General features: G+C 39.9%; 2 protein-coding genes across 4 annotated transcripts in view; one reads left to right on the top strand and one right to left on the bottom strand.

The window, feature by feature from the left end:
• eys (eyes shut) overlaps positions 1 to 22,197 on the top strand; it is a 56,922-nt gene that overhangs the window by 30,355 nt on the left and 4,370 nt on the right. Inside the window, exons 4-11 of one of the 2 annotated variants that reach the window (XM_017081389.4) lie at positions 1,615 to 1,767; positions 2,535 to 4,855; positions 11,946 to 12,298; positions 16,726 to 16,998; positions 19,134 to 19,426; positions 19,870 to 20,530; positions 20,604 to 20,767; positions 21,190 to 21,921. In XM_017081389.4, coding sequence (XP_016936878.3) covers positions 1,615 to 1,767; positions 2,535 to 4,855; positions 11,946 to 12,298; positions 16,726 to 16,998; positions 19,134 to 19,426; positions 19,870 to 20,530; positions 20,604 to 20,767; positions 21,190 to 21,921 — 4,950 coding nt within the window. Of the gene's footprint in view, positions 1 to 1,614; positions 1,768 to 2,531; positions 4,856 to 11,945; positions 12,299 to 16,725; positions 16,999 to 19,133; positions 19,427 to 19,869; positions 20,531 to 20,603; positions 20,768 to 21,189; positions 21,922 to 22,197 lie in introns of both variants that reach the window. The other variant, XM_017081381.4, reaches the window with a different exon arrangement.
• The window catches only part of LOC108015134 (MKRN2 opposite strand protein), a 60,138-nt gene that overhangs the window by 34,516 nt on the left and 3,425 nt on the right, over positions 1 to 22,197 (bottom strand). The gene's annotated exons all lie outside the window — the stretch shown is intronic.

Genomic DNA, 22,197 nt, shown 5'->3' with positions numbered 1-22,197 from the left:
AACAAAGGCCCAAACTCCAAAAGGCGTTTCTATGCCGGGCAAATAAATTCTGAAACTTCCAGACATACAAAATATTTCGCTGGCAATAAATTTTGCAAGGCGAAGAGGAGCGCACACACCCAAAAAATATCACTCATACGCAGTGTTGCACTGGCACAAGCTGACTGGGAAACGAAAAGGGGATTCCCCTCCACAAAAATTTCTCATCCTCCCCCATGGCGAAGATTGTCTGTCTGTCAGACAGTTGCTGCCTTTTGGCAAAACACTGAGACCAAGTCAACGTCGCTGCAAGTTGTTGAGCAGAAAATTGAAAAGTATTTCAAAGCATTTGTTGCCATTGTTGGCTGTCAAACTAGATACCCCCATCAGTGCAGATTGCTCTATCCGAAAAAATTGAGGGGAATTTAGCTTAGTTCTAGGGAAATTCTCTGCCAATAGAAATGGGTTTGTGCCATTTATTCGCCTGAATTGCATGGGATCTAGTCAGAGTTCCGGGAAAAAGTTATTTTGGGATCTTTTAGTTCATACAATTATAATGAAATAAATATAAAATAGTTATTTATAAAGTAGAGAAAATGTATTTATTTATTAATATTGGCTCGATATTATAATACTATTTTTCTGACAAATTATAACAGTACATCATTTTTACATGACAAGTGACTTTAAATTCATCTATTATTTTCCACTATAACATCTATGTTACATCTATGTAACTATGTTGTTTTAAAATATATCCTTTAACTATCCTTAAGAAAAAAATATTTAAAAAAAAAATTCTCTGTTTATTTATATATTTTGTATGTTTAGGAAGAGTATATTTTACAAGTTTCCCCGTTCTTAAAAGTTTTCACCCATTTCTCTTTGAACTTTGAAGGACAGCTACAAATTTTGGCATGTGTGTTCTATATCCACTCCATGTGGATAGAATCTATGTGCTATATGTGTGCGTGTAAATATCCTTTTGAATTGTTTATATTGCTTGCAACCAAATCAGCACTTGTAGGGTTTGTTTTGATTGCCATTGATGCGCTTGTATCAAAAAACTTTCCACTTTCTTACTATTTTTTCTACTAAAAAGTAGATAAATAGATTGAAAGAAACAGGATAGATGTGGGAGAAAGGGAAATTTCCATTGGCAAATATAATGAAAGGTCATTCAATTGCACTTCAATTGTGCGCACTTGTTTCAAACGCAAAAGCAAAGGAAAAACTGTGTCCCTTGAAAGAAAGGGGTTTTTAAGGGATGCAAAACAATTTACTGAAGGGCAAATCGAAATGAATTCAATGCTTCTTCAGTTATTAATTAAAATGGCCTGCTTACTTTTCTATCATTCATCAAAGGATTCACAAAAAAATGTAATTAAAATTCATAAACTCAAACCGCAAAGCTAAAACAATTATTATTTGGTAAAATAAGTTAAAAGCCCATATGAAATAATAATTAAACCTCAAAACATATCAGAAATATCAGATATATTATAAATAAATAATTTCAGCAAAATAACTTTGAACTGCAAACGTAAATATTTCTATAATTAAAATGCAATATAACATCAGTGGGTGGCTCTTTGACCTCCAGACAAGTAATCCTTTCATTGAACTTCGTTTCAGGATCCAATTGCGAAGAGAATGTGGACGAGTGCATGTCTAATCCCTGCCAGAACGGCGGACTTTGTCGGGACAGAACCAATGGCTACATATGCACCTGCCAACCGGGTTACCTGGGATCCCACTGCGAACTGGATGTGGCTGTCTGCGAGACAGGTGAGTGAGATTCGAGATGATGAATGGGGAAAAGCATGGTAAATGGGTCGAGGTTGTCACAGCTAGATATTTGTTTAGCCAAATATAAAGGGCATTAAATGGAATCTAGTAAAACATGGCAGTGGCATTTCCACTTTAAATATTAAATGACTTTAAAGGAGAGCAAAACAATGTAGACATAATTTTTAATTTTGGTATTTGAATAAATTACCAAAGCCATATATATTTCAACCTTTTTTATTAATAAATAATGTATCCTTTTAGTTTAAAACGAACGGTAATAAATAAATCAATATATGCTTTAATTTTCATATTTATTTTCATTTAATTTTAGGAAATATTTTGTGCTGTGAAAAATATTGTCATGTGATGATGCAAAAAAATTAATTATTAATGACCAGCTTTGGAAAAATTAAATATAATATATGAAGTCATAAATAAAAGATCATTTTGATGATATGGCCTTGATATGTTCGCCATCTTCCTTTTGCTCTCCTTTCTATTTCGGAGAGTTTTGAATATGACTGCCTCGCTCTCACCCAGAGTAATTTTAGTCGCTATGTCGCTATTTTCTCTCTTTTTCAAATTGAGAATAGTTTCAAAGATAGAACAATTTTAGGTAAAGATTGTAGATAATGTATTTACCATTTCTTTCTTGTTCTGTTTTGTTTAAAATATTAAAAAATATTATTTTTTGAACCAACCTAAGGTTATTTAAAAGCTTCTTTAACCTAAAATCTTCTACATTTTCCATCGCCCTCCAGCAGGAACTGGAGCCCGTTGCCAACATGGCGGCGAGTGCATCGAGGGTCCTGGTCTGGAGTTCACCTGCGACTGTCCGGCGGGCTGGCACGGTCGGATTTGCCAGGAGGAGATCAACGAGTGCGCCTCGTCGCCCTGCCAAAACGGAGGCGTCTGCGTGGACAAACTGGCTGCCTACGCCTGCGCCTGTCCCATGGGCTATACGGGCATCAATTGCGAGGAGGAGATCCTCATCTGTGCGGACAATCCTTGCCAGAACAATGCCCTGTGCCTGATGGAGGAGGGTGTGCCCACGTGCTATTGTGTACCCGATTACCATGGCGAGAAGTGTGAGTTCCAGTACGATGAGTGTCAATTGGGACCACGTTGCATGAACGGTGGTGTCTGTATCGATGGAGTGGATACCTTCTCCTGCTCCTGTCCTCCACTGCTAACTGGCATGCTCTGCGAGTGCCTGATTGTGGGTGAGGAGTCCTTGGACTGCAATTACACGGCACCGGCCACGCAGGCTCCTCCGAGAAGGACCACCACCACTTCCACAGTGGCACCACCAACAGTGAGGCCTGTCACTCCACCAGAGACAACGATACCTCCCAAAGAACCCGAGGAGGAAGAGGTTATAGTAGTCACCACAGCTGCCCCTGCGCAAGTGGGGACCTCTGTGGTAACCTCTTCATCCTCTTCCTCATCCGAGGAAGCCGTTTCCGTGGAGATTAAGGCCCCGACTTTGGCTCCCCCAGAAAGCGAAAGTCACAGCATATCCGTAGAGCAAACCACAGTGGTTCCAGCACAACCTGAACCTGAACCAGAATCCAAGCCGGAAATCCCACCAGAATCGGGATCAGAATCTGAAACTGAAGAGGAAATCATACCGGGCACCACAGCTCGACCGCCAACCAGCCGATCTTCCAGTTCCTCGGAGGAATCCCCAAGCATCTTTACCACTCTGCCACCTTTACCGGGAAAATCTCCGACTTCCTCCTCGGGGGAAAGTTCAGGTGAAGTGGCTACCTCAGAGGAGTACACCACTGTGCCGCATTTCGAAGTGGGTGGTGGCAGCAAAAGTGATAGTGAGAGTGCAGAGGTCACCACTTTGCGACCCACTGCTGGACCCAGCATTACCATATCAGTGGACGTCACATCATCATCCAGTAGCAGTAGTAGTTCCGAATCTGTGGAAGTAGTCACCACACCATCTCCCATTTTTGTGCAGAGAGTGACCACCATAGAGACTAGCATCTCTATAGACTATGCAACACCCACTCCGCCGCCGGAAACCACCACCAGACGTGTGGTGCCGGTGCCCAGACCCACATTTGCCACAGAGCCACCACTGGATGTGGTGGAAACGACTGCCCCGACGCACCACCTCTGGACGGAGGTGCCCACCACGGCGGCTCCCTTCTTCACGGAATATCCGGCGGAAGTGCTGATCACCACACATCGAACGAGTGCGGGAAGGTTCACCACAGTGCAACCACCGGAACAGGTGGCCACCACCATCTCGCCCACTGAGGATTCCTCATCCATTGAGTTGCCCACACCGCACACTCCCCACATTGTGGTTACCATATTGGACGCAAATGACACAATACCATCGCTGATCACAACCACTGGAACGCCGACGACCCATCATCACCACCATCATCATCACCACGAACCCGAGGGAACCACTCTGCAGCCTCTGGAAGAAGACGAGCACCACCATCATCACCATCATCATCATCATGAGGAGGTCACCACACCACAGCCAGTGCCAGTGACAACGGGTCATCCTTTGCAAACCGAGGACTTGATTGGGGTTCAAGAACCTGCTCTGGTGACCACAGAGGCACCTTTTGTTCCGCCCGAGACGACGGTGGTTCCAGTGGTGGTGCCTGTAACGATTGCACCACTCGGAACACCTGCACCACCAGTTCCGCCGGCAACAACTGTTCCAACGCCACCAGCTACTCCTCCAGCTACCGAGCCACCCACTGCACCACCCACACTAGCCCCGGTGACCCTTCCCCCGATGACCCCGCCTCCAGTGACCCTGCCACCGCCCACCATACCACCTACTCCACCATCCACGCAATCCGCACAAACTTTACCGCCACCCACGTCGGCCATAAATGTTTACACCACCCCCGAAGGACCGCCCACCGCCTCCCAAACAAAGGCAACGGTCACGGAGAGCAGCGAGGAGGTGGAGGGCAGCAATACGGTCTCCTCCGGCGGCAGGGGATCCGGCGGAGTTCCCGAGGAGAAGGCGGGCGATGTCGATTGCATCAAGCTGGGCTGCTACAATGGCGGCACCTGCGTAACCACATCCGAAGGATCGCGGGTGAGTAACCAATTGAATAAGAACACTCTAAAATATTTAACCATGCTTTGAAGATATTTATTTATGGGATCTCAAACTTTCAAAAGGGTAAAAAAGAATACCGAAATACTGAAAACCTCTTTAAGATGTGCCTAAAAGTATGCTGTGAATAATGAACAATGAGCTATGTTTTATTGCATACTTTCAGACACTTTTATAAGTTTTAAACTTCTACCTATTTCTGGGATATGTTTTTTTAAGTTCTATATTTATCGGGGATGACATTTTCTTAGAAGATTCTTAGAAGGTGCCTAAAAGCATGCTGTGAACAATTTAAAAAAGGTTAGTTTTTATAGCATACCTTCAGGCAGCTTAGAAGTGATTTAAGACTTCCAACTATTTCTAAGACATTAATCGAATTATTTATCTGGGTTGATATTTTCTATTTTCTATGATCAAGCTATTTTCCCAAGTGTAGCCAGACTCAGTAGGTCAATCGATAGGCACCCCAGCACTTTGGCACCTTAACGAAATCGAGTTGTTTGTTCGATGCCAAAACAACCAAAAACTAGGTAAAACGAGGTAAAACGAGGTATCCTACGGAGCCGATTGTGTGTGAGCAGTCAACTTCACAATTTTCAACCCCATTGAGTTGCTAATTGGCCGTGTTGGAGTTGTGCGCCTCCGGGTCCGTTTCCATTTCCATTTCCACCTCTCGACCATTAATAAGTCATTTAATATGCCAGCTAGAGCTCCAATTGCCTAGGCCATAGGTAAATAGACCGAGGGACTGGCAGGGAAATTGGGAATGAACTTAATATTACCCTGTATACAAAGATGGCCCTACTCTCAGCAAAATCTGAGGTATACCATTCATGTTTTCTATGAAAGAAGGTTGAAAAATTGATCAAATAATACAAAGAACCTAGAACTTTATTAACTCAATCACATAACTAGGCAACCGCTGTCCACACTTCACTAGATAATTTAAAGTAATGGTAGTAGTTCCGTTGCTAGGTTCCAGTTCAGCCCCACTGAAAATACAACTTTAGGTCCCTGCAATCCGAGAGGCTTTAATCAAACCCTTTAATAGGATACTCGGGGAGCGAGAGAGCATTAGCATTACCGACCCATCGGCAACACCCACGAGCGGTGCAGTGGCGCCAACTAAATTTGCAAATTGACAACCTGAAAGGACCTCACAGCTGCCCACGTACAGATAGAGATGCAGATGGATTTCCACAGATGTGCTCGACTTATACATAAATAATCACGTATTTGTGGGGCAAGTGGAGGGGCAAGGCAGGTCCTGTAAGTAGATTTGCTAAGCAGATTGTTGCTAGGCCAACGGACAGGGAAATAATCGAAATGCTTGCTTGCTTCAAGGGAAATTTTACAAGGCATTTGTGCAAATTATCTAGTTGGAATTTATTACTGAAGATATAAAATTCAAGTTTCTAAGGTTGGAAACCACTTTTGAAGGTGTCTAAAAGTATGCAACAATAAGTGTTGTACCGGAATCTTATATCACTGCATATTTTTAGGCACCTTTTTTAACTATTTCAAATTTCTTTTGCTGATTTCTGGTGCCCCCTCTAACAAAAGCATTTGTTCTTGCTCTAATCAAAATCAATGTATTATTTTAAATTTTTCTGGCACATTTCCGTTAAAACTTTTGCAAGCAACCACCTTTGCTCTCAAGTTATCTTACATTTTTGCAGTCTCCTGCCTGTAAGTTCTCAGAAATGCCAATTGCTCTCGTAAATGAATAGTTAAGAACTTTGAAAATAACAGAAGCATTAAAAACAGGAAATTCTCAGGTAGAAAATCAGACAGCAAATGGGAAAATGCTGGAGAAAATGTTCGGCAACGAAACCACAAAAGCCCTCCCCAGTTGCTCCAGTTGCACTAACAGCTAACAATGGCAGGCCTGCCAAAGTATGTCTATTCAACTATTTATGAAAATACTCGTGGTAATTTCAACCCTACCAAAATAGGAGGATAGCAAAAAGCTACAAATATGACCGAAATATCGGCCTTCGATGGCAAAACGAAAGCCATTAAATGGGATGCACGAAACAAATTTGGAATGCCTACTAATAACCGGAAAATTGTTCACAAATGATTGCATGTTAGTTATGTTTCTTTTTTTTCCTGGTAATTGATATTGATTCAGAAAATTTCAGGATTTAAGTTTAAATATGCTGTTTCAAAATTATTTTACCCCTTATGAACTTTTACCCCTTTCTAACTATACATGAAAGATATTTAATTTGTGTCCAACTCAACCAGAGGCAATCAAGTTTATTGGAAATTGTGTAGGCCATAAAAAATACTTTCTTGCTTTCCAAATTTTCACCAATGACCATGTAATTGTCGCCCCCTAAGGGCTTTATCTCATTAAATATTCATTCCCCTTTAAGGAGCAGAGGGTGTTGCATTAATATGCCAGCATGGAGTCCAAATTAGTAGCACCACATGCAATTCCAGTTTTTTACGACCGAAACGTGAGGCCAATATGAGTTGACAATGTGTGGCTAATAAATAAGTAACAAACAATGGGGGAAAGGATGATTAACATACTGGAAAGGGCATTTGAAAATGGAAAACACATCACTATAGAATGAAATTTATGTCAAATGTTTATGTAAAATGTTACCTTTATAGCCTATTTATTATAACTTTTAGCTATTATTATTTTGATTTTAGTATTTTACCTTTAATGCTATTGTAATATATTTAAGTTAATGTATTTTTTTAACCATTAGCTAACGTTTAACCAACTCAATTCACCAGAACTTTAGCAACCCTAATACATCTAATTTATTCTTCAGACTTATTTAGTTAATGAATTAACAAAGCTTCCTAGCAATTTATTTATAAACTTTAGCTGCAACACACGTAGATCTCCAAAGTGTACCTATGAATCACAGGCACACACAATAATGTGGAAAACCGGGAAAATCCGGGGAAAATAAGGGTAGAAAGGGGGATGAAAAGCCACTCGTAATGTGGCCAGCATGCTAACAAGAAAAAAATTAAATTTTCATAATAAATTTAGCGCTTGAGTGAGTGACACTACGCCGCAGGATGAATTTGTTATTGTGGAACACACTCACTTACACACTTACACACTCACCCACACACCCGCCCACACAAGCACTCACACTAATGCAGGCCAAGAAAACTAAAGCAAATAGAGAAAAGGTGTGTGCGGAAATTATTTCACAGAGCATATGCCACTTTATTGTTGCCAAGTAATTTAACTAACTGCACAAACACTCACAGCGGCTCACACACACTCGAGGCTTTTGTTAATTTTCAGATTCCCATTTTTATGCACTACTAAAAAAAATATTAAGTATACGTAGTGAGAATCGGTGAAAGAATAATATGTAATTAATGGAACTTTTAATATGGTATTATCTGAGTTTAATGTTTCTGAATAAGGTTCTGATAAGAATATATATAACAACTTTTAAATTGTTTTAAAAAAACTATTATGGGTCTCAAAATATTGCTAAAAAAGAGATATAAAGGTTAAAGGGGATCTTAAAAAAAAAAAGTCTAAAAGTATGCAACACTATATTTAAAACTCAGAAATACATAGCTTGCTTACAAAAAGACGATTATCCTTTATCACTGCATACTTTTAGGTATTTTATATAAAGTGATTTCAAGCCCCTGTGACTTGTGTAACCTCCCCATATCATAATTTAACAACATTTTTACAATGATTAATATTATTTTCATTTCCAAGAAAAGGGATTCTGCCAAATATTTTCCTCAGTGCCTGTTGATTTGCCATCTCTTTCCATTTCGCCTTTTGCGTTTGTATAAAGAGACAAAAAACAGACTGGCAGAGCGACAGACATACACTTACATATGTCAGCTGTCATATTGGTTAGGCGAGTGTGTGGGGAAAAGTGAGGAAAAAGGGGGCGTTGGGGAAATGGGGGGCGTGGCATAGGAGAAGTGCAGGCAAAGTGGCACTCGCACTCGGCGAAAGTCACTCGTAAAGTGGCATTAAGCACATTTCAAGTGCTACCCCGCCGAGTTTTTGGTTTTGGAAAATGTTTGCCTGGCTTTTGGCACCAAGTCCCTCCCCATTTTCCAAGCCCCCCCCACCCAATTTTCCCCGAGGCTCAGTGTGTCTACTGTCTGCATTGCGTTGCTTTTGCCACCGCCAATGCCACTAATGAAAACTTTGTTGAGCCCTTTTAGGCTCCTCCATCACCGCCACATGTCTCCCTGACTTAATGCGTCCTCCGCAGCCTCCTTTTCCCATTTCCCATTTCCCACTTTCCCAGCGCTTTTCCACCACCACCCACCCCATCCACCGTTCCATTTTGAAGAGTGCACTTCAGTCATTCAGGCCATTCCAGGCATTTGCCTGTTGACATTTCCAAAGGCGTGTTACAATTAATTTCCATCTGGCCAACGCAATGAAACGCAAATAGGAAAACGAGGTGGAAATGTTTGCCCAGCAAAGGGCTTTGGGCCCTCTGTGGGAATAATCCAGCAGCTGGAATTGAGTGCTTTAAATTATTGTGGGAGATATGGTATGCGTTACTAAGCAGCTTTTGCAGAAAACATTTGTATTAAAGTGATAAGTTCTCGTAAAGTTCTAGTGAAAAAATAATTCTAAAAATATATATTTTGATAGAACTATTATTCTAGTTGCTACTACAGCAAATATTTTAATTGACTTAAAATATATATAGATTGTAAAAATGCAATTTCTATATAGTTTTTAATGATTTGCTTGTCAAAATTTTATATTAGCATGTTATGTTTTTAAAAATTTTAAGTGTTCAATACTTAACTTCTTAACACTTTGGATATAATATTACATAAGAAGGTATTTATTTAACAACTTCCATACAATGATTACAATTGTATTTTAACAATTTAAACAGGCTAACCACATTTAAATTTAATGCCAAAGAATATTAATATTTACATTCGTCAGTGAAGACTCATTTCCGTTTTTTACTCCACCCAGCCACACATATTTGAATCTTAAATCTGCCACATGTTTTCCCTTGGCTCATTTTCGTTACATATCATTTTTGTTTTTTCCTGCCCTTTTTTGTTTTTGGCCAACATTCATTATGCGCCAGCCAAATGCCGCAAGGTCAAAAGCTTTAATTAAAATGTTTCCTGTTAGCAGGGCACATGTGAGTGGAGGCAAACAAAAAGAGAGAACCAGAACAGAATCGTCTAAAATTGTGCGAAAAACTAAATTCAGCCCACACGATGGCCTCGATACTGAATACCACCCACAGAACCCACTTTTCCCATTTTTTTCCCAGCTTCATTTGTCTAACAAGAGCTCCACTAACGCCAAGTTGGGCAAACAAAAACAAAGTTCGCGAATAAACTTCCAGCAAACACTTCAAATAATTGTTATGAAGGCTAGAAAACTTTTCAATATTTTTTCAAGGTCACAACGGATTGCAAAAGCAGGCAAAACTGGAGTTGACTTAAAAGTATGCTATGAAAAAGTGATATGTGCTGAGATCCATGACCCGTAAACCTGTGATGGAAAAAAACAATACATCCCAGCAGGAACCGATTTTAATGTTTTGTACTGGCAAACAAAGTGTGGGTATAAAAACAAGAAACAGCGGAAATTTGTTGCCAAGAGGAAAAGAATGGGCGGTAAAAAATACGGTCTGTTCAAGCCCTTAACTCTGGTTTGGTATTCGGTATTTCCGCCGAACAGCGGGGGTGTTGTGAAAGGGTTTTAATTTTCGTGTCGGGTTATAAAAGCTTGAATAATGTCCTTACAGATTGAAAGATTTATGGTACAATTACGTCTGTGCTTTATAAAATAATCAAAGCTGGGGGATAAATAAAATATGCCAAAATTCCAAAATTACAATGGAATTTGTTATAACCCTACGATTTAATTAAATGTTAAAGTCCTACAATTTTTATGATATTTATATTCTATTCTTAAAACGACTCTGTTACAGATTAGACAAATAATATGGTTCATAGCCATAAATTCACCTATTGTAATTTTATTTTGACAACATAGGTAAATAACAATTAAAAAAAAAACTTTCTCTTATAAATATCATAAAAAATAGGGGAGGTTACAAGGGTTCCAAAATATTTCTCATATATTTTATAGGGTATACTTTCAAAATAACATTGGAATTGTTAATAGCCCTACGATTTAATATACCAACAATTAACCCATTGTAATTGTAGCAATTTCCTTTTGACAACAGGTAAACAACAATTAAAAAGGGGATAAACACAAGGGTTCCAGAATATTTCTCATATATTTTTTAGGGTATACCAACCAACTCCTTGGGGCAACTCCCCACATATGGACAACTTCCCATTAATGGGCTGTCATTTTACCACCCACTCCGAAGGCAGTGACCCACGTGACTGTTGCCTTACTTCACCTTATTCCCCCGATTTCTTGGCACTTAATTTGCCCAATTTGAGGGGCGGAAAAATCGGGAAAAACTTTTTGGTTCGCTTTTCCCCAACTGGTGTTTTCCTTGGTCTGCCTGTTGCAGTTTTCTCCTTGCACTTTAGGCGTCCCTGGGCGCAGCATAAATTATTAAAACCAGGACAATGGACAAATCGAAAAGAAAGGCGACGACCAAGTCGATGCCGCGGAGAGCCAAAAAGTTAATTCATATTACTTTTCAATTTATTGGCATTTTTTGAACGTGCTTTTCTTATTGAAATGCGACCAGAAGTGCAGGGTGGCCAGAAATTAAATTAAAATTGTTCAAGTTTGGTTCTTTTGGTGGGACTTTCTTATAAGTTTTAGGGCAAAGTTGGGGTTGTAAATATTTTGTAGCAAGTCGAAAATGCGGGCGTTGAAAGTGTGATAAGAAATAGTTGGAATATAAAAAATATATACTTTTACTATTGTGATTTTTTATTGTAAGACTTTGAATATTCCTAAGTATTCTAAGGGTGTAAATATATTTTGTAAAAATATATATTAAATAGATAGTTTTTGAATAATTACTAAAAATTTAAAAATGAATAAAATCGTAAAACATTCATTATAAAAAAATGTATATCTTTGGTCTGGTATATTATTATTTAATCCCTTTGTTTTCGTTTTTTTCAGTGTGTTTGCCGATTTGACCGCCAGGGTCCTCTGTGCGAGCTGCCCATTATCATCCGGAATGCCGCCTTCTCCGGCGACTCCTACGTGTCGCACCGCATCTACAAGGACATCGGGGCCCACGAGTCCTTGGACGCCGTCCTGCCGATGCACATCCAGCTGAAGGTGCGGACGCGGGCCACCAACGGACTGATCATGCTGGCCGCCGCCCAGGGAACCAAGGGGGGTCACTACATGGCCCTCTTCCTGCAGAAGGGACTCATGCAGTTCCAGTTCTCCTGCGGACTGCAGACGATGCTGCTGAGCGAACTGGAAACGCCGGTGAACACCGGCCACGAAATTACCATTCGAGCTGAGTAAGTGAAAAGTGTCGACCACGGAATGCAATTACGTGTGTACATACACTGGGCGAAATATTGCTTAATGCTAACAGCCGGTACCCCAAATTTCGCTACAAAGTTGTACTTAGCTTTTTGTAAAAACGGGAGAAAATTGGATATTTTATTTTATTTATTTTAATATTGATATGTCAGATTAATAGATCAAGGGGAAATCATTTTTTTTTTTTCATTTTAAAATTTTTGTTGCAATTTATTGTGGTCTTTTCTAATGAATTTCTATTAAAACAGGGATTTTTAAATTATTTGAAGTCCATAGCAACTTTTTCTTACATTTTGCCAAAACATAGGGGTCAAGTATTCATAGTGATAGAACATTTTATTTTATTTTATATGTTTCAGGATTCTTTATGTCTCAGGATTTTTTAATAATTTCAGTTCCTTAGAATTCAGCCTATTAAAAATTCACTCCAACTTTGGAAGATTAAGATCCTGCTCTCGTGTTAATACCGATTTTTCCCAGTGCAGGTATGTTGGAATGTAAGTGCGGGTCACGCCCCCAACTGGCGAATGATTGAGAGGGGCGTCGACGACTGCCGGCATGTTAATTAACTTTTTAAAACGGCGCACTCGGCAAGGTGGAGGTCAGCATATGGGTCAGTGTCAGGGAGCAGGCGGCCAGGTCAGGGGTCAGGACACTGCCCATTAAACGTGGCCCGCGTCGAATCCCATTTCATCCTCCGTCCGTCCGCAGTGGCCACAAATTATAATGCTTCAAGTGTAGAATAAATTGCAGTTTTTTAGCTTCTCCTCGGCACGACCTTCCCCATCCACTTGCCCATTTCCGCTGGCCCATTTCCTTGGACATTAAATCCTGCGGGGCTTCCACTTTTGCCATCCATGCGTAATTAGTTGGAGATTTTGCTCTCTTCTTTTATTTTTCCTTGGCTGAAAATTTAATTTACCGCATTTGGGGGTCGGACTTGTGCGTAATTAATCGTTTAACTAACATTTCCTGGCCGAAAGGGAAAAAGAACAGACGCACTTAAAAGTTATTCAAATAATTTCTCTACTTTCGAAATGGTGGAAAATAAAGTTTAAATGGATTTTAGCTTGCATCAGATGTACGAAAATAGTAGCAGTAACTGGTAGATAAGCCAAAAATTTGTGAACATTTTATGCTAAAGTTACTGAATTGGCAAACATTTTTGTAAAAAAAAGTAATTTATTATGAGAACAAATAATTTTAAAATTTGTAACAAAGTATGCTTAAAAATCAAGGTTTAAAAACTACTAAATATTTGAATTTTTCAAAATGAAAATTCACAGCCAATTAGAACAATTTACAAAGTGAATCCTGCAACTATTTTATCCACTTTCAACCTGTTGACTTTATGGTAATCAAATAGTCCTGCAATATTCAAATGACCGCCACTTAGAGTCATCATCGAGTTGTCAGCAAATCAAAAGCCACAATCACTCAATTTTCCGCCAGGAAAATAGGTTGTTTACAATTCAGCTGTGAGCAATTACTTAAAAATTGCCATCAAATTGATGGGTTAGCGCATATGGATAATGACCAAATAATCGTTTTAGGCGAATAAAACTTGACTGAGGCCAAAGTCAAATCTGGTAAAATGAAATTCCCCCGGCGAATCAAGGATAGATGAAACGTTGGCATAAACAGGACATTAAGGAATAAATATATATCCAAAAAGTAGGACAAAGAGTGAGCGAGAAAGTGGCCCATATAAATAATTTACCGGGGGAGAACAAAAAAGCGAAAGTGAAAGGCAGCTAGGGGGACACATTCACGTCTTACGACTATCGAATCGACCACAAATTTACTTTTTAGCACTTGGTCCCAGCTCGGGGCGATCCAATGTCCGATGTTAAGGGCTCTCGTCCTATATATAGTTGCACAGAAACAAATAATGCATGATATATTAATCAGATAAATAAAATGATTAAAAATCATAGTCTTTCATTTTTAATATTAGATAAGTTATGAGTTTCTGGTATTTATTTTATATAGTTATTGGTATTTTTCAAACGGTTAGCTTTTCTTTGTTATTTTTAGGTAGTTTATAAGAATTTTATATTTTTCTAAAATACTTATATTACGAGTATTAGCAAAGGTACAGAAAAAATCGTCTTGTTTCAACTTCATCCCAAATATTGGATAAATTATCAGTCTTTGGTATTTATTTTATATATTTTGGTATTTCTTAACGTTTAGTATTTTTACTTTTGATTTCTAACCATATATTCCTTTGATTTAATACAATTTTCTATTTTTGTAAAATACTAATTTGTTGTAAATATTTTTTCCCTGTGCACTTATATTATATTACTTCTCTGCCCGCTTTGTTGGGTGTTGTTTTTGTGTTTCGGTCTGGCAAGTGGATTTACGAGCAACAAATTTATGTTCGTTGCCTATTTTTATTTGCCTTGCGTGCTTAATCGCCCGAGCAGAGGGAACCCAAAGGACTTTTTCGCCCGGGGGCCACTCGATGACGATGATGACGAGGTCGGGCCTTCGATGAACTATAGTTGCCCAGCCCCCCCTTGGGGGAAATCTAACCCGTGGAGGGGTGAAAAAGGCAAATCCCACTCTCTAATGAGCCTAATGCCCGGCGCAATTGACATTTTACTTAAGGACCTTCATCGAAGAACTGGTGTTGCGCACAATTAGTGTAATTAGAAAGCAATAACAATTACCATTGGTCGGGCCTAATTGCGGCCACATTTCTTTCGCTTTCGCCGGGAAATTTCGTTTTAATTACTGTGAATTTGCCTAATACAATTCTCGACTCAAGTTCATTAATTAGGATGACTGGATTTCCTTGGCAGCTTCCGCAGAGCCAAGAACTTTTCAATAGCATTCAATTGGCCGTGTCAATAAATTATATTCAAGGATTTCCCACTGACTCACACCCAAGAAAATAAGCTCCCCTCGAATGTAAACAATGCTAATTTAATTTGTTGTTCAGTCAAGCGCAGCTAATTGAACTTTAAATGGCATTGAAAGGAAGTTTGGATTTTTGGTTTTGCTTCGTTAATGGAACTATAATTTCAGGAAAATGGTAATTAATTTGGCCTATTTAAGAGGGTATTAAATTAATGGCTTTTGAAACTTAAAATGGATAAATTATTGCTTTAACATTTAGTGAGACAGCTCTTTAAAGAAAAAAGGATTTAAACCATTTCCAAGTACACTGTCTGTCAAATACATTTTGCATATGTTGTAAAAACTAAATGCAATCAGAGGAAACTTTTTCCATCTGGCCAGCATATGGGAAACTTTTTATAGCTTTATTCTGCCTTCATAAAATAACAATAAAATATGTGTCCTCCAGCAGGCATTTATTGCACTGTCTCTTTGGCATTAAAATATCTACTTTCAAATGCAATAAACGCGAAGATATGAATCCCAGTTCGTCCATCTGCAAAAAGAGGAGAAATTCTTCTGACAACAAATAAAATCGGAAATACTGCAGATGAGGCCACACAACAAAGCACATTCAAATAAAACCAGGTGACATTCGACCAAGCGGGGCAATAAAAATTGGTGGCCCCTTTCGGAAAATGGGGGAAATTCCCGTAGTAACTCCAACTGGGCTTTTACCTTTTTCACATCAAAGGGCCAGTAAAAAATTCCATGCCATCGCAGGACAGGCGAAACAAAAATTTGACAGCCGATTGACATTACAGCCAATTGTTGGGCGGAGGGAAAAAGGATATGGGCCAGGAAACAGTGGTTTGATTTCAAAAACAATTATAAATTTATAAATTCGGGAGGATTATAATTTGATATATATGTCTGTATAGAAACAATCATGGAAAGTATTTTGTAAATCTGAAGTGTCTAAAAGTATGCAGTAAAAAAAGTTGTTGCATACTTTTAGACACCAAAAATTATATTCAAGACATATTTCAAGTGCATTTAGTCCAGTTTTGTTTTCAGAAAAGTCCATAGATTACTGAAATTTAAATAATATATTTAAATATTCAATATACTCGACAAGTTCCAATAACTTCTCTTATATCCGCTGAATATATTTTAAACCCTTAACCCACTTTTCAAGAAAAATAGTGTACCACTGTAAACAAACACGGGGGTCCTTCGCTAAAAGGTCAACAGACAAAAGGTAGCGAAGGATAACGGATTGCTGGCAGGACCCCTTTTTGGTCGGATGGGGGAATTCGCAACATGGGGCGGTGGATTGTGGCGTCATAAATATTTTCACGCATCGGCATGTTGGGAATTTCTCCTCAAAAGTCGTCCCTAAAAGCCGGGAATGCAGGGAGTGTCACCCGCGCCAAAGAGAAAGTGCGGCGTATTAAATATTTGATGCACTATATAGTACCAAAAAAAAAAATGAAAAGTGAAAGGTAAAAGGTAAAAGAGCTAAAGGAATGCCTCGAATGTCCCTTTTTTGCAGGTTGGACTTCAGCCGGAATTACACACACTGCAACGCCTCGCTGCTGGTGAACGACACGTTGGCCATGTCCGGGGATCAGCCCACCTGGCTGAAGCTCCTGCCGCCCCGCCTCCACACCCCCGAGGCCATCCTGAACACCTGGCTGCACCTGGGCGGAGCGCCCCAGGCGCCGATTGGCCTGATTATCGAACTGCCGCCGGCCCAGAGCGGCACCGGCTTCACCGGCTGCCTCCATACGCTGCGCATCAACGGACAGGCCCGCGAGATTTTCGGGTGAGTTTGCAGGGCATAAGAGGGCACTGAGGGAAGCAATACCATCTATGATTTATAGGATAAGTTAGAAACCTCTAGATTTCTAAGTAATAAACTATTTTCACAAAGTATCCTATCTTCTAACTTTGCATTAGCCTAACAAAATCACAATAAGTAACAGCTACCATGATTATTGCCAATCCATTCTTGGACATTTTTGACTAGTTGCAAGCTCTTTACCAATATTTACTATATAGATCACACCAAAGTTGAATTAACAACAATTATAGTACGTGGTTCTAAGTACAGATTCCTTTGGAAAACCCACAATCTATAAAAATAGATAAAGTAGTGATATTATCAAGGATTCCTCACAAAATAAGTAATTCGGCCTTGATCGATATATTAAGCAAATAAATATCTCTCTAAACAATAATTATTATTATTATTATTTAAGCAATGCTTAATTAGGCTTAATTCAGGGAAATATTAAGAAAATTCGGATACTTTTGTATGAAGTGGTTATACATTTAAGTTAAGGTTAGTTGAGCAACATTTTTTTCGCTCAAATAGGAATTATTATTTTTTAAACGATGATGGAAAACGTACAGAAATAATCATAAAATTTAAATTTTTTTAAATTAGTTCAATATAACGATTTAAAAACTTTTGTTTTATTTTCTTTCATTTTTGATAAGTTACAAACGGGTGTTTTTTCTCAGTGCCGTTAAACCTCCATCTGCAATCCCCTTTTTTTCGCCCTTTGGGCTCTTCGAACGCTGGACCCCGGCTAATGAACAGCGCCCAGAAAGTTACGACTTCTTTTGGGCCGATGGCGAAGGGCAGTGGGGGGTGTATGTATATCTCCGCCGGGGGCATCTCTTAAATGTTAATGCCGCTTACAGTCTTCCAAAGCCGGGACCCCAAGGGCGGGAAGGGCGGGTATGAAATGAAACCATCAAAATGCCGCCACACAAAGTTGCAGGTGGTGAAGGCCTTGGAGGAGTTGCAGTAAAGACCGGATTATACGGCCAACGAGCGTTAAAAACTTTTTTCGTAGGTACATGAAAAAATTAACTCTGCTTACGTGCGGCGATAAAATTGGTCGCACATATATACGGCTAATGCCCAAAGACCATATATACCAAATGGACTCGCATGTGTCCGCTGGGATTGGAGAAAATAAACAAAAGTGCAGTCATCAAATAAGTCATAAATGGGAGTCTTTCCCCTAACTGTGGTACTATTTAGTCTTATTATTCCAAGTTCTAAGGGTATTATGTTTCAAGTATTTGTTTTAAACGTTAAAAAACCATTTAATAATGTCTGAAGATTTAATAAATGTATAGAGAGTTCCCAACAAAAACATTGCCTCCGTAGACTTCAAGTTTCCTTACGAAAGGAACTTCTTAACCATAAAAGAAATAGCCAAGCTAAAAGCTTATATATTATGGCCTCTTACCAAGTTTGCCAGTGAAAATGCAGCGAGCCCGATGAAAAGGACATCTCAAAGGATGGGGAAAGGTGGGGATGATGGTTTGGGGACAGCCAGTCAGCGAATGCGGAAGCCATTCGTCAGTATGCAACGTTCATAAAAGCGCGAGTACAAACAGATGGCCCAAAAGCAGGGGCATGGAGGGTGGGGAAAGTAAAGGGGATTGGAAAAGGGGGCAGGGGTTTCAGAAGGGGACATAAAGGGAGAGGGGGTCACATCCGTGTCGAAAGCGCTGACAGCTGTGGGCTGTTTGTCAAATGGCGCACAAGGATAGCGAAAAGGACACTCCGTCCATGGTATTGGCATGTTGAATTAGCCCAGCTCATGAAATTAGCAGCGACACCTAACTCATCGCCCTGTCTCAATTCTACACAGAGAAAAATACCAATCAACTTTTTACTAATTAATTTGGTATTACTTAAGAACACACATTAATAAGACCAATAAATAGCTTAGTATTACTTCAAAATCTAGTTTATAACTATTATCTTTTAAAATATACTTAGCCATGTATTATATATAAGCATTATCTTCTGAAGTTCCTTTTTTACTAAGGAATACTATTTTGAATCCAAATTTATAGTAGCTTTAAAAATATATTAAAAATGTTATTAAACAAAAGCCGATTTTAACCAACATGGGTAATTATTTCTTTGTGTAGGGATGCCCTGGATGGATTTGGCATCACGGAATGCGGCTCCCTCGCCTGTCTATCGAGTCCTTGTCGCAATGGCGCCGCCTGCATAAAGATCGAAACCAACGATCTGGACGAGAACGGCGAGAAGGCGGAGAAGTGGAAGTGCAAGTGCCCCACTGGCTACATGGGACCCACCTGCGAGATATCCGTGTGCGAGGACAACCCGTGCCAGTACGGTGGAACCTGCGTACAATTTCCGGGCAGCGGATACCTCTGCCTGTGTCCACTGGGCAAACATGGCCACTACTGCGAGCATAGTAAGTAATCGGAAAAAACAGCTCCTAATAACATATCTAAAAATATAAGACCTTTTATTAAAAATGTTGAAGGCCTTGTACGAGCTATGTAATATACCTTTAAACGCCAAAGCTAACATAAGAAATGTTCTAAGACTTCTTTTAAACTTTACCAATGGTATATCTTAATGGATATACATTAATGGATATACGACAAAAAGCTGGTATATCTTGATAATAAAACTTATACATATAGTAAGGTTAGATCTGGAATACATTTAAAACGTGTTTTTTACCGAAAGAATTAGTTACAAGACGAAAACCCAATTTCAATGGGGTCTTTTTTTATATACTAAGTTCGGTTCATATTACTTTTTTCATATTTTTCCCTCCCTAATATATTTAATTCCTAAAATTTCTTAACTTTATCTAATAAATCTTAATAAAACGTTCCCATTTAACAGATCTTGAGGTGGCCCTTCCCTCCTTCTCCGGCAGCGTCAATGGCCTCTCCTCGTTTGTGGCCTACACGGTGCCCATTCCCCTGGAGTATTCCCTCGAGCTGAGCTTCAAGATCCTGCCGCAAACCATGTCGCAGATCTCGCTGCTGGCTTTCTTCGGCCAATCGGGATATCATGACGAGAAGAGCGATCACCTGGCGGTGAGCTTCATCCAGGGCTACATAATGCTGACTTGGAATCTGGGCGCAGGACCTCGTCGCATTTTCACCCAGAAACCCATAGATTTCCGGCTGGATGCTCCCAGAGTGCCCTATGAAATTAAAGTGGGTCGTATTGGTCGACAGGCCTGGCTTTCGGTGGATGGAAAGTTCAATATTACAGGACGATCGCCAGGAAGTGGCAGCAGGATGGATGTGCTGCCCATTTTGTATTTGGGAGGCCATGAGATAGCCAATTTCAATACGCTGCCGCACGATTTGCCGCTGCATTCCGGATTCCAGGGATGCATATACGATGTGCAGTTGAAGGCGGGTCAGGTTACGGTTCCCCTACAGGAAACACGTGGGGTCAGAGGTCGCGGGGTGGGTCAGTGCGGAACGAGGGAATGCCATCGACATGCCTGCCAGCACGATGGCGCCTGCCTGCAGCATGGAGCAACCTTTACGTGAGCTCTAGTTTTGAAATTTTCAGCACTTATTCACTTCATGAATTAATTATTAATTTCTCATTTAAATTAGTTGCATCTGCCAGGAGGGCTGGTATGGCCCCCTCTGCGCCCAGCCCACGAATCCCTGCGACTCCTTCAACAACAAATGCTACGAGGACGCCACGTGTGTGCCACTGGTCAATGGCTACGAATGCGATTGTCCTGTGGGACGAACGGGCAAAAACTGCGACGAGGGTAGGTTCTCTTAAGATCTGACTAACTAAAGATAACCTTATTTAAGTAATACATTAAAAAAATTATAATCTCGTAGTGTCGGCTGTTAAGATTGCAAAATAACCATAGTACTCACTTATATCCCCAGAAATTCTTAGAGAGAACAGAATATACATTTTTTTTAAGGTTATAAACTGTTAAAAACAAAACTAAAATTTATAAGTTCCAAATAATTTTCAAAGAATTTCAATAAGTTTAGATGTTACTTAATTAAAAACATTTTAGATGAGATTTGTTTATTTTATTTTCGAATCTTCTACAAAAATAGATTTGCAAATAGGGACAAATGAAATAAAATAAAATAAATTAAAAATAGAGTCAGTCAGTTTATGAATACATCTCTAATACTGTGTTAAATAATAATATGTCAATCTTTTTTATAGTAATCCGTTCCTTGAGCGATGTATCCCTGACCGGCAGGCGTTCGTATCTGGCGGTTCGCTGGCCATATCTATATGATGGCGGCGATAAGCTGGGCGCCAAGCGCTCCCAAATGGTCAGCTACCGGAACTTTACCAAGAAGTTAATGCCCCCGAAACCGATAACCACGCCCAGTACGCACTTTGTGATGAAACTCTTGAATGAGGTGGAAAAACAGCGCAGTTTCTCGCCAGTTCCGTTGATGGGATCAAAGACCTTCGAGGAGCACCATCGAGTGCAGTTCTTCTTTATCGAGTTCCAACTGCGACCGCTTTCGGAACGAGGATTACTGCTGTATTTCGGAACCCTGAACAACAATCAGGACAAAAAGATAGGATTTGTATCGCTATCGCTGCAAGGTGGAGTGGTGGAATTCAGGATTTCAGGACCCACTACCCATGTGACGGTGGTGCGAAGTGTACGGATGTTGGCCATCGGCGAGTGGCACAAGATCAAGATGGCGCAGCGGGGCAGATGGCTGACCCTGTGGGTGGAGGGCAGTGCCTCATCGGCCTTGGCCCCATCGGCAGAGGTCCTGGTCGAGCCGGACTCACTGCTCTACATTGGCGGGCTGAAGGATGTGTCCAAGCTGCCGCACAACGCCATCTCCGGATTTCCCATACCCTTTAGGGGATGTGTCCGGGGATTAGTGGTCAGTGGAACTCGCATTGTGCTCAACGAAACCAACATTGTGGGTAAGTGAAGTTTAAATTGAACTAATAGTTCCTCAATTTCAATATTTGACATAAGTATGGTGGCACAGAAATCACTCATTTTGAAATCTTTAATTTATTTGCCTAAAAGTATGCAATTAATAAATAAATTCCCTTTTAGGACATATTTCATTGGACTTGTTACATACTTTTGGATACCTCTCCTATTTGCATTTGTAAATTTCTTTAAAAATCTATTAGAATCACACAGTATTCGAAACTGTGATAGCACCGCATGAGGCAGAGACTGTCTAATAG

Source organism: Drosophila suzukii, chromosome 2L (assembly GCF_043229965.1).
Source record: "Drosophila suzukii chromosome 2L, CBGP_Dsuzu_IsoJpt1.0, whole genome shotgun sequence".
Lineage (NCBI taxonomy): Eukaryota > Metazoa > Arthropoda > Insecta > Diptera > Drosophilidae > Drosophila > Drosophila suzukii.
The sequence above is the reverse complement of the archived record's forward strand: the minus strand, read 5'-3'. Positions and strand labels throughout refer to the sequence as shown.